This window comes from Ziziphus jujuba, chromosome 12, assembly GCF_031755915.1.
Source record: "Ziziphus jujuba cultivar Dongzao chromosome 12, ASM3175591v1".
NCBI classification, from domain to species: domain Eukaryota; kingdom Viridiplantae; phylum Streptophyta; class Magnoliopsida; order Rosales; family Rhamnaceae; genus Ziziphus; species Ziziphus jujuba.
Window position 1 is genome coordinate 897831 of NC_083390.1, and position 13945 is coordinate 911775.

At 31.1% G+C, this 13945-nt stretch overlaps 1 protein-coding gene across 1 annotated transcript; it reads left to right on the top strand.

Moving 5' to 3' along the window:
- The first annotated feature begins 3985 nt into the window (after window positions 1-3985).
- Window positions 3986-5065, top strand: LOC107428096 (23 kDa jasmonate-induced protein-like). The gene is made up of 2 exons (XM_048462180.2): window positions 3986-4335; window positions 4602-5065. The coding sequence occupies exons 1-2, from the start codon at window positions 4054-4056 to the stop codon at window positions 4788-4790; spliced, it is 471 nt and encodes a 156-aa protein (XP_048318137.2). The 5' UTR covers window positions 3986-4053; the 3' UTR covers window positions 4791-5065.
- Window positions 5066-13945: the final 8880 nt, after the last annotated feature.

The window sequence follows — 13945 nt, forward strand, 5'->3', positions numbered from 1 at the left end:
GAAGAGAAGAGGCATGGTGCGAATGGGTATCAGAGAAAAAGAGACTCGGTGCGAATAGCAATTTTTGACACTTTTTGGCACGTGAGCTTCCTTACAATCTGAGTCGTCCGAATAAAACCATTTGACTCCAATGGTCCATTTTTTTTACCTTTTTTTGGTCCGCACTACATTGGTCACGTACGACCTGACCATAAAAGGATTATATATATATATATATATATTTGTATGTATAAATATACATAGTTTTGATAGACAATGAATAATTAAAAATGAGTCAATTTTGAACAATAAATAAAGCGTATATTTAATAGCTAAACCAATCTTGAATAACTTATGAATACAATACCTTAAAATATCTCTAATGGTGAATGTGAATTTCTCTATATGTAGCAGAGACATTGACGCTGTCTAAGACATTGTTCGGGGTTGATTTTAGAGCTCAAATTCTAATTGGTAAAGAACCTAAAGCTAATTTTAGTGTTTGGTAAAATAATAAAATTTTAATTTTACAAAAATTTATATTTTCTAACAATTATTTTTTAAAAGCAGCAAAATACTAACCTTTGAGACTGTGATTTTAGCTTTTATAATTATTTATAATGAAAATACCAATTTTTACCCTTATTTATAAAGTTAATATCATTCTTGTCTTAGGTGTAGAACTTGAGAAATCCAATTACTGAAAGTGTTATGCATAGTAGATAATTTTTATATACATATATATATATATATATATATTGTAATTTCTTTTCTACATGGATTATTTTTTTTAAAATTCTCATTTTATAAAATTTTAGTTACGCATTTAATATATTTTATCCTTTAATACTGTTGTGATGAAAATATAATTTTTGATAAATATTTAGTAATATAGGTTGTATATATTAACAAAAAACGATACCACAACCAAAAAAGATGATGATAAATCATGTATATTTTAATCATTACAATAGCAATAATAATTAAATAATAAAATACTGATTTTGAATCGTACAATAATATAAAATAATAGTTTACCAAACACTTAACTGATTTTTTCTGCATAGTTAAAGTTGATTATTTTAGAAGCTACAACAATATCAAACTAAAGTCTGAATCTAAATATATAAATATATAATCAATTATAAAATTATTTTTCAATCGTAATATGCATAAAAGCAATTTATGGCTATTAATTAATTGAATATATCATTAGTTTATTTTATTTTGCATAAAAAAAAAACTAAATAACTTTTTAAAAAAAAAATTTGTTTTTTAAGAAATTTTAGAATGCCTAAAAGACGGTGTTTAGTTTTGTTTTCGAAATCACATCAGTTTAACATGGTATTTAGGCAAATCCATTGGAGAGAGTTTTTTTTTTTTTTTTTTGTTTTTCTTGGACATGGCAAAAGAATAATCTAACAATAGTAAAAACCATTAGAGATGCTCCTATGAATTCTTTGATATTTTAGTAATAATTTAAACATATAGAAACTTTTAATGCATTAATAATATTATTTATATTTAATTTATAAATAAATTAACAAAAATAAATGAAATGTACTAATAATCTAACATTAAAAAAAAAAAAAGTAAATGCTCAATTTCTTTTAAATTTTTGTCTTATAATGAGTTAGCCGAGTTAAGCTTTAACTTTTTATCAATGAGTCGAGACAATTTTTAACAAAAAATTTCAAAATTTTGCAAGTTTTAACTGACTTTGATCACTTTTAAAATTATGCTAGCCGAGTTTGAGAATTCTAATTTAGATTTGGCTTGACTGATTGACACTCTTACAAAATACATTTCATATAACTCAGTAATCTTAGATATAGTTTCTACAGTGTAAATGCAATGACAAAATTATTATTTCCTTATATAGTGATCCCAAATTCGAATTCCTTACTTATCAATATTGGAAAAGCCCCAAAAAAAAAAAAGTCTTAATTAATTATAAGCAAGGTGGCAGAGCTCTTCAACATCCATAAAAAGAAATAAATAATCTTAGCCAATAAACACACAGACAGGGATAGATGGAGCCCTAAAATTTTTAGAATTGATCGATACCTATATATGCAAGGCGTGCATTAATTGTGTGTGCCATTGTGTGATTATCTCATAGCCTAGCCACAGAAAGATGGACCCTAAAATTTTTAGAATTGATCGATATCTATGTATGCAAGGCGTGCATTAATTGTGTGTGCCACTGTGTGGTTATCTCATTGCCTAGCCAGAGAGAGATGGAGCTGTAAAATTTTTAGAATTGATCGATATATACATATGCAAGGCGTGCATTAATTGTGTATGCCACTGTGTGATTATCCCATTACCAAGCCAGCACCATACGAGACATGCGCACAAATGCTTGTGGGAGATGCTTTACAGGATGACCTAAAGTTCTTCATCAACCCGCGGATTGAACCGCACCTTTATGTCCAGATTTTTATTTGCCGATCATAATCGCAATAACAATACGTACATATAATCAAAATTGGCATATAATGTACCACAATGACTGCAAGGGACTTATAAGTAGAAGTTTCTAATAAAAAAATCCCAAACATTTTAATGTTTTATTCATCCATTCACACTTCTTACTCGAGACCATATCTCTAACAAATTGGATTAATTGTCTAGAGTGAATTTGAAACGTATATTAGGACCATCTATTTATTTCCTTGCCAATTTTTCTCATGCTGACGGGATTTCATTATTTTATTAGAAAAGAAACTATTCTATTACAAACTTGTACGTTCACATTAGACATTCTTTGTTTAAGGACAAAACGAAAGAAAATTCGAAATATATATATATATATATATATATATATGTATATATATTTTTGGTAAATATGTATATGTATATACTTTGAGGGGACTACTAATGACCTGTTGCATGTTTGTACTTCACTATCCCTAGTCATAGCTCCCTATAAATGAGTCCCCATGATTTAACGCCAGGTGTATTAAATTTTTCCACGTTGCTGACCTCATGCACTGTGACGTCAAATACCAAATGGAAATAGTTTCACACGATAAAACATATATGGGAGTCGTAGACCTGGGAGACTGGTCAGCAGTTCTCTAGCTAGTGCAGATATAATCTTTTTATTTTAATTCATCTTAATTGTTATTATATTTTATTAGTTAATTTGTCAATGCAATTCAAAAAATTTATACAAAATAATTAAATTATTTAACCGCCATCATCTCAAAAAATACGAAATCCAATTTTAGTTATAAAAATAAAAATAATTATGATAAAAACTACATCTTGTGTTTTTTATTTGGTTCTTCGTTTAACAAGATGTATGGACGTATAGTGATTATGTACAACAGCACTCTACTCATGTAGATCAACATCAAGACTGGAGCCATCATAGAAACTCTATCTTTTCTCATCTAACAAATAGATATGAGAGAGATAGTTTACCACGTGAACAATTTAAGTGCAAATTATTTTAGCAACAAAATAATAATAATAATATTAATAAATAAATAAATAAAACACAAAAAAAAAAAAACTCTTTTTACGAAACAAAATTTAAGTGTAAAGCTCTTTTAAAAGATCCGTATGAAGTTAGGTCGGTTCTGCTTTACTGTACCATAATTAAAGTTGTTGTGTACAAATTGTATGAATACATGCAGTCGCTTGTTAATATACAGTAAATATGTTCAAGTTTATTCATATATATTTTCTTGATTTCCTTATTGTCAAAATTTATCATATAGTTTACAGTTGGTGAACTCACGCATGTATATATGTAAATTTATAAAGCATCAAATACAGGTTATATACAATTATATGATGTGTTGTGAACCAATATTTAATGGGTGTGGAAATTTTGCATCAATTAATTAATTACCCAACCTAGAGCAGTGGGCCAGATCCGGAGTTTGTTTTTTTCTAAATAGATAGCACTGAGTAATTAGTGCCCAGCTACTTGTGCTAGCTGGCACAAATTTTCTTACTATATATATAGATATATAGTTTATTGATTGGCAATGAACAATTAAACTATTTTCTTAGTACGTACTTAAGAATATAGTGAGTAATAGCTAGCTGATCCAAGAAATGGCCATTGAGAACCTGTTCACGTTAGGCAAAATCTACAATGCCACTGGAATCAAACTTTCTGGGCGGCACCATGACTGGTATGGTGTGTATGGAAGTCAAGGATACCCAGCACAGCTGGATCGAGGACAGAAGGGTTGGTTTATTCATCTCGGATCTGTTCCAGTTGCAGGACCACCTGCTCGTTCATCAGGGGCCATCGTCTATCGTGGCCATATTAATGACGAAATTGAGTTTGATTGGATTGTGGCGTGGGACAATCAAATCAATTCCCCGAATAAAGTAACTACATAAATATAATTAAGCTACCTTGCTACTATATATTATATTATATCATATTTTAATAATATTGTACTACTGTTTTATTACGTAAATTACATACTAGCAAATCATCATGATGCTCATGCATTTTCTATATAATTGTTTTATTTATATATTATTATTTTTTCATTTTATATGTATATATATATATATTTGCTTAGTTTTATCAAATACATGATTAGACATATATATGATTGGGATTTTTATACGCATGATATGATATGCAGGTATACACTTCAGTCAGGGCACCAGTCCTGAAGCCCGTTGATTGGAACGAGATACAGCAAGAGCTGATCAATTCTAAGAATGAAAGCACTAGCAGCGATGGTGGATTATTGGCCCATGTGTCAATTGGTGATGGCAATTTTCCTGTACTTCGCGCAGTACTCTCACCACAAGCACCTTCCAGGAACTAGGCTGCCATCTGGCACTAGTCATATAGTATATATAATATATGTGCATGCATGCTTGCATGTATGGTATGTGGAATAATGCCATCATATAATATGTATGGTCACATTTTATGTTAAGTATATTGTATGCTGAGGCTGCCTAGCTGTAGCTGATGACAGTCATAATTAATATGCAAGGTGTGTGGAATAATGCCATTGTGGTTTATGACATGGCAACTTTATGTTAATTTTATGTTATATATGCTATGGCTTTCAATGAATATTATTAAATTATATTATCATTTTGTCTTCACATATATCAAGAAACAATTCTTGTTATGTATGTCAACTATCGAATCCAGATTTTCAAGTCCATTTTTAATATTTTTATCCTTGTGGAACACTGATATAATTTCATCTCATGCATTAAAAATCGTTAATAAAAAAATAAACGAACTGTAAAAAAATAAATAAATTATTTTTTAAAATAAAATAAGATTCTATCAGCCATATATAGGAACAAAATAATAAAAATAAAAGATTTCCATCCGTCATATACATTTGAAGTGTTGCTATATACAACAGCCAATTGATTGTCCTATCCTTCAAAAGTTTTGGGTATATTTTATTTAGATCTTTAAAATTTATACCTATTACAATTTAGTAAATATTTTAGTGTATGTAACATAAGTGCTCTAATAAATTGGTTTAGGTTTTGTTTGGTAATATGGTTTCTTTTTTATTTCTTGTTTTTCATTTTTGTTTATGTTTTGTTTTTTTTTTAAAAATAGTAACATATTTGATGATCATTTCTGTTTTTTATTTTATTCATAAAAAAAAAATTAGAAAATATGTTTGGTAACCTCTTTTCGTTTCATGTTTCTTTCATTCGTTTTTTTTTTTTTTTTTTTTTTTTTTCTTTCCCTCCCAGAATTCATTAGTTATTACCAGCGAGGTTTGAATCGATTAAACAGGGGTCAAAGTTTACCTAATTCTCATGGACTAGTTACCCAAAACTTTGACCCATCAGAATTTAGGGCACTCAGCCTTTGGAAGAAAAAAAAATAAAGAAAAAAAAAGGGAAAATTTTCATTCTCTATTGTTTAACAATTTTTTTTCTCGAAAAAAAACAAAAACAGAAAAGGATTACTGCACATATTTATGTTTTCTTTTCTTAAAAAAAGGACAACACCTTAATTGTCCAATGTGAATATGATATATATATATATAGAGAGAGAGAGAGAGAGAGTTTAAAGTAAAATCTATATTTATTTATTAAACTAAGGTTCATTCTTAATAACTACTGGATTCTATATCAATGAGTCAAGTCTTATATTTTAATAAAAATTCCCTAATCATCAAGGGTGGATCTTAGTTAATAAAGTAAGGTAAACCTACTTGAGACGAACTATGTATTAATTCATGTTCTTAACATTAGGATTCTATTTTTTATTTTTTGGATTGCATCAAGGGATGAAATTGAAAATTATATTAATTACTAAGTTCTAACAAAATTCGCTTTTACTAAATAGGATTAGTATATCCCGACAAGATTTATTTTTTCTAAACAAATTAGTATATCATTAAATCTATAATTGATCTTTTTTAAAATTTAAATTTTAATATTCGATATGATTCAAAATCTAATAAAAGAATATTTGATATTAAAGTCATCACATCATCATGTATATATTCTTACCATCATCTAAACTCTATTTATCTTTTATTCAATATTTTTTTTCTATTTTTATCGGACATCATTATATATTATATTACTTAATTTCCTGCTAATATATATATATATATATATAGTACAATATATACTTATTTCAAAAAATAATGCTATAGTTAATATGTATCCTGCTTGATAGTATGGGGGGTCTAATTATTTATCTGTATATTTTTAAATAGATAAAAGTCTAAAAAAATTTTAAAAATGTGTCTCTTTGAATATATATATATATATATATATATTAGATCGTATTCTAAGTGTGCTTAATTGTCTAAGGAGAGTATGAAACGAAAGAAAATTGTAGAATTTGGGACTACTCATGTCACGTATGTACTCACTACTCCTATAGCTACCTGTATGATTTAAGGCAACGCCACGTATATTAAATTTTTACACGTTGCATGCTGATCTCATGCACTGTGACGTCAAATACCAATTAATAATTACTTTTCATAGCGACGGGCCTACTTCTACAGCCACAGGAGGGTGGGGGGAGCAAAGCTCTGCTAAAAAAAATCTTGATTCTTCGTGGTTATCCGGGCACATTCATTGACAATTGTTCTAATAACAGGAATGGAGGGGTGTCTTGAACGGCCACAATGTATGAATTGAAAATTTTGAAGAAAAACAACTAAAGAAACCCAGAAAAACAAAAAAAAAAAAGGGAAAATTTTCTTTCTCTATTGTGATAAATATCAGTTTTGTGGTTGTCTATTGACAGATTATATGTCAATATATTGAGCTATTATTTTGAGATTTTCTTTTTCAATTTTTTACATGAGACGCTGATATGGTTTGATGCTTATGATAATTAGGTCATTGTGAAATGTATCTTAAAAGGTTTAACTAGTTAGTTGCTTTTTTATATTAAAAATTAAGTACATACAATCAAAAGAAAAAGTATATAGCTATAATATGTATATATATATATATATATATAATATAATGTGAATGAATTAATAATAATTAAAAAAAAAAGTTCAATGGATAAAAGAATTGATTGCCTTATTAATTGCCTTTTTGTGGTTGGTTATGAAATATTTGTAGTATGTGGAGCTTAATTGTTTGTTTTATGTTCATTTCCACCAAAAACATGCTGAATATAATTTTATTAATGATCCTTAACCAAAAAATCTACAAAAGATTTAGAAAAAAATGAGAAAATTTCAAACAAAGTTGATTATCGACGGTCCAACGGTAATTATCGATGAAACCGTCGGTAATCCAATATGGGTCTTAACGTATTTGTTCCGATAACTTTGATAATGTGTGTTTTTTACCAAGAACACGTAAAAACTAACTTTATTAATGATCCTCAACAATACAATCCACAAAAAATTTGGAAAAAGTTAGAAAATTTCAACCAAAGTTGATGACCAATGGGTCATCGATAATTACCAACGATCCGTTGGTAATCAACTTTGGTTGAAATTTTCTAACTTTTTCCAAATTTTTTGTGGATTGTATTGTTAAGGATCATTAATAAAGTTAGTTTTTGCATGTGCTTGGTGGAAGCACATATTATCAAAGTTGTTAGATTGAAAAAAATGACAAATTGTAATTATCGACAAGGTTTCAGTAATTACCGATGAAATCGTTAGCATCTGTAATTACCGATGCACCATTAGTAATCAACTTTATTTGAAACTTTTCCACTTTTTTCCGATTGTTTTTGGATTCTTTTGTTGAGAATCATTAATAAAGTTAGATTTAGCATGTTCTTGATGGAAACTCTCATTATTGAAGTTGTATAAGTTTTCGTTTTGTTGATTTGGATTCAACAATTGGAGAATTTGCAATTACCGAATATATTTGTGCAACCTTCAATTCCAGTAAATAAGTATAGCCTATTAATACCATGGACTAAAACATCACGCTTAAAATCCAATAACGTAGAAACTAAGAAGAAAAATTGGACTAGGAGAAGTGACATTACCAATCAAATATTGCATTCAAGAAAAAATCATCATTTCATCAAATATATGTACAGGCAGATTTAACTATTTTGTTATGATTCCATTTTCATTTCCACTTGAGCCAAAGTATAATCAGCAGACAAAAGCAAGACGTATACCATAACCACATTTCACTTATAAACATGATTCAACAAAATTGATAAATTATTGATGGAGGTGCAGAAACACGGCAACAGCAGCAGCACGGCAGCAACACAGCAGCATGGCAGCACCAGTAGCAACAATGGCAACAACAGTAACCTCAAAACAATGGCAACTTCAGCATGAATAGTAACAACACCTAAAACAGGGGAGAACAGAGTCTGAGAGTGGTTGAGAAACAACAAAGATTCTTTTTGGTGGTGGTTACTGGACATAGGGAAAAATAAAATGAATGGATATGGATGTCATTTTTAATTTTTATTAAGGTTAAATTTGATATGCAGGGGTAAAACAAAAAAGATAAAAAATAGATGGGCAAATATCATTAAGGCCCTTGAAACAAGGGTATTGGGCAAAATTCCCCTTTGATTATTCATATTGTTGGGGCACAAGCTACCTAAAGACCCAGGACATAGGTAAGGGTATTTATTTTACATAATCATCATTTTGTCTTTTTCCACTGCCTTCTATATAAATTTTCAAAAAGACCATTCTTTATTAAATGTTTGTTAAATTCCAGCTAAGCAATTTTAAACTAGCCCTTCCAAACATCATTTAATATAAAATTGGCCCTTCCAAAAGGATATTTGATGTTAGAATCTTATCTTATGGGGTGAACCAATTTTTTTTATAGCAAGCTTGTATATATATATATATATATATATAGTGTCAGGACCCGTCCAAAGTTTCTCACCGGAACCCTAAACAAACCCTGATCCTAGGAAAACCCTACTAGACCTTCCAATGGAAAATCCGGCAGAACCTCTCCTAAGGGTTGGACCTACCACAAATTTTCTGCACTGAAACACACTTCTATATACACCACCTTATTCCTCCCACACACCACCTTATTCCTCCCACATTACTACAATATAATTCCACAATTTTCAGCACTCCAAAATAATAATGAGGAATTAATGCAGTATTTAATAAAATGTGTCCAATACAGTATACAGAGCGTTATGCAAGTAATATGAAATTGATTCAATGTCAGATAAGGAAGCAATATAGATGAAGAGCAAAAAAGGAGAAAATGCTTCTTGGACTCTTGGCAATGAACTGAGACGTCGGCTCGCCCCGGACGATCAACGTCTCCCAAACCTTGTACCAAGGGGAACGAAATTTAGAAATATGAGATGCTAATCATCTCAGTGAATGACCCTATCTACTGTACAATTATAAAGCCACGATAATTATAGTAATTAAGAATAAATAATTAATAATTAATTGGAAATAATATTTTCTCTCAAAACCCTCACCATTCACTCCTTTGAAAAGGTTCCTCTTTTAAAAACATTTTCGCAAAACCCAATCTTTTATATCCCAAAAATCAAGGAAAACAATTAGTCAATAAATTTCGAATAAAATACAAGAATTTAAGGATCCAAACTTATAATGGAAATATAGAATAAGACATCATTGGATACCATAAATAAAATCATAAATAATACTTATATTAAAGAACTTTTGCATAAGAACAAAAATAAATCCAATATAATAATTATTAAATTTATTGTTTAAATCAAGAAAATAACCAAAGGAATATTTTAAATCAATTTAAACATCTATATAAAACAAATGATAAAAAAAAATATAATAGAATTTATTTTAAAATATCAATCGATTTAAATGATAAAATCGAGACAGATAACTCTTAAACATTAATGAGAATAGGTAATAAAATTACGATAACAATTTCATAAAATTTGTGTAAGGCTTTAAATTTAAATAAATAATAAAAACAACAATTTATACAACATATACAATGTACCATACGATGTACCAATCTGTAAACCGTGAGATACACCCACCTTACGACCCTCAATATATGAATGGTGTCGTGGAAATAATAAATAACCGTCGGGACGTACCTAACCTCACGGTCCGTGGCAATAATAAACCGTTGGACGATACCAACCTCACGGCACCGTAGTAATAATAATAAACCGTAAGATAAATCCGACCTCACAGTCCGTGGTAATAATAGATAACCATTGGATGAAACCAACCTCATGGCACCGTGGTAAACCCAGCGCGCGGTAATATAATATAATATAATACTGATCCAAGGTATTGGCATTACATGGTACATCAATTTAAAATTACCGATACAGTATCCTACTGTATCATAATAATAATTTAATGGTCAAGTTCAACCGCTTGTTCAAATATTTCAAAATTTTCAAAATCGTTATTTCATACGAAAATCAGAAATACCACAGTGAAATATATTCACCATAGACCAATTTTAAACACATAAAATTATAAAATATTTGATCATGCTTAAAATCATAAAATTTTCCATCTGCTTCTCAAATAAATCATTTCCGAAATGATTTAAAACCCTAATTTAAACACTAAAATATTTAACTACTCCAAGTTCACTTATGAACCCATTAGAATATAAAACCATTTAATACATTGTCAAACCTTACGTAAAATGACAACTCATATTTAATAAGACAAATATTTTTATATGCATAATCCAAACATTCAATCCAATGGTATATAAGCCAAATTATTCGAACACATATATATTATATTATACCCCAAAACAATTTTTAAAACTAATAACTATAGCAATAATTAAAATAAATCAAACCACAATTTCTTTAAATTTCCAAATATATTCTTTTGGCACCAAAACATATATTAAAAACATTATAAATTAGCAATACAATTTATATGGAAATTCTCTTAATATCAAATACATAAAACATATTTATCAAATATTTAATTATGAAATATTTCAACAATGAAAATTTAATAATAATTGCCAAAATAACAAATTCCTTAAAACCAAAATATTTTATAGTACACAAATATTTAATTCCATTCAATTTTGGCATCAAAATTCCGAATATAAATTTACTAAATATTTGGCACATAAAATATCAATTTCAAATATTTAATTCACACAAAATATTCACAAATTTAATTCCCGAAATTAATTTGAAGGTAGGTCACTCACCTCGAGCACGCAATTAATCCAAGATCCTTCATGGGATCAATTCCACGACGTATACGTGCTCCTAGAACAACAATATTACACATCTCAAATAAATTAATATTTTATTCAGGTAAATAATACCCGGTACCGAGGGGACTAACACAAACGTTAACCAAAATTGACGAGTAACATACCGAATCGAAGCTTGTGGAACGAGGATCACATTACCGGCCTCCATTGACCCCAATTCCGCCGGTGGTGGCCGGAATTTGCCCGGGAAGTACCGGCCGAATTTCATCTCCTCAAAACTCACGAACCACTTCGAATTTAAACAATTGGAGATCATATTTGAACTCAGAGGATCCAAAATAGGGGGAAAGGGGTGGAAGACTGGACTGGGTTGGCTGGAAAGGGCGAGAATTGCCAGAAAAACTCAAACCGCCACCGCCGACTTCACCGGCCCGATCTGGGCGCGTCTAGCAGCGTCTGGCCAGGAAATTTGGAGGTCGGGGTCGCCGGAAACTGGGCTTCACTGGTGGTTGGCGCATGTGGCCGTCCGGTGGCCGGAATTTAAGAAACGGCAAAGACCCGAGAGGAAGAAAAGGAAAGGAAAGGAAGAAGAAGGAGGAAGAAGAATAAGAAGGAATTCGGGGGGGGGGGGGGGGGGTGGGGTGTTTTCCCACTTGGGGGAAAGGAAAAAAAGAAAAAAGAAAAGAAAAAGAAAGAAAAAAGAAAATAAAAAGAAAATAAAAGAAATAATTAAATAATAATAAAATAATATTATTGTATAAAATAATAATAAAATAATATGGTATTTCATCATGGTTGACATGTGGCATCTCACCGGTGTGACACATGGCACCTTTTATTAAGTCACACGTGGCACACTGTTCACATATTTAAAATAATATTAAAATAATATTGTGTTTGAAAAATTCTACAGGTCCATAACTTTCAAACCACATGTCCAAATCGGACGTTGTAACACCCCGTCCCGAACCATGTCGGAAATTTTTGCACGTTGACCGAGGTTGACTGATGACCGTTGACCGAAGGGGTAAAAAGTTGACTTTTTGACTCGGTTGGAATTCTAGGTTGACTGAAGTACCGTTACGAAGTACACGTTGGCACGAGGTCGTAGACTAATAGCACGTTGAAAACGGAGCTACGGTTTGAAAGTTATGAGCAAAACAAGTTGAGGTCCAAACTGTCCAAGGGATGCCGGAGTTGACTTTTTATTCATGCAAAGTTGAGCGTTGACTCATGCATGGTTGTGAAGTGCTCGTTGATACGAGTCCGTAGACTAGCGGCACGTCCGATTTGGACATGTGGTTTGGAAGTTATGGACCTGTAGAGTTTTTCAAACACCGTATTATTTTAATATTATTTTTAAACGCGTAACGATATGCCACGTGTGACTTAGTGAAGGTGACCATGTGTCACCATGTTGAGAAGCCACATGTCAACCATGTGTAAAATCAAATTATTTTTATTATTATTTTAAATAATCATATTTTTATTTAATTATTTAATTATTTTTATTTTCTTTTTTCTTTTTTCTTTTTCTTTCCTTTTTCTTTTCTTTTTCTTTTTCTTTCTTTTCCCCATGTGGGAAAACACCCTTCCCTTTCTTTTCCTTTCCTTCCCTTCTTCTTCCCCGAGCCCGACAGAGACAAAACGCAGACTTTTTCTCTCTCTTTCTCTCTCCTTTGACTGACCGGTTGGCCGGATTTCAGTAGCCGGAATGCCACACGCGCCTGTCACCGGTGTATCCCATCTCCTCGCGACCTCGGCCTTCAAATGTCCTGGCCAGTCGCCGCCGGACGCGCCCAGATCGGGCCGGTGAAGCCGGCGGCGGCCGGTTACGTTTTTCCGGCGATTTTCGCCGTTTCCGACCAACCCAGCCCGACCTATACCTTTATTTCACCATTTTCGACCTCTCTGAGTCCAAATATGGCCTCCAATCTCAAAAATTCGAAGCGTTTTGCGAGATACGAGGAATTGAAAACCGGTCGAAGCTTTCCGGCCAAATTCCGGCCACCTCCGGCGGAATTGGGGTCGATGGAGATCGGATTTGTAATCCTCGTCGCTCAAGCTTCGATTCGGTATATTATTCGTCTATTTTGGATAACGTTTGTGTTTGTCCCCCCGGGTACCGGGTATTATTTACCCGATTAAAATATTAATTTATTTGACTGTGTGTGAATTGTGTTCTAGGAGCACCGGTGAGTCGTGGAATTGATTCCATGGTGGATCATGGTTTAATTGCGTGCTCCAGGTGAGTGACCCACCTTTAAAAATATTTTTGGGGTAATTAATTGTATTTATATGGTATTAATTTGATATCTGTAATTGGTGCTCATGTGGCGTATTTTAAATA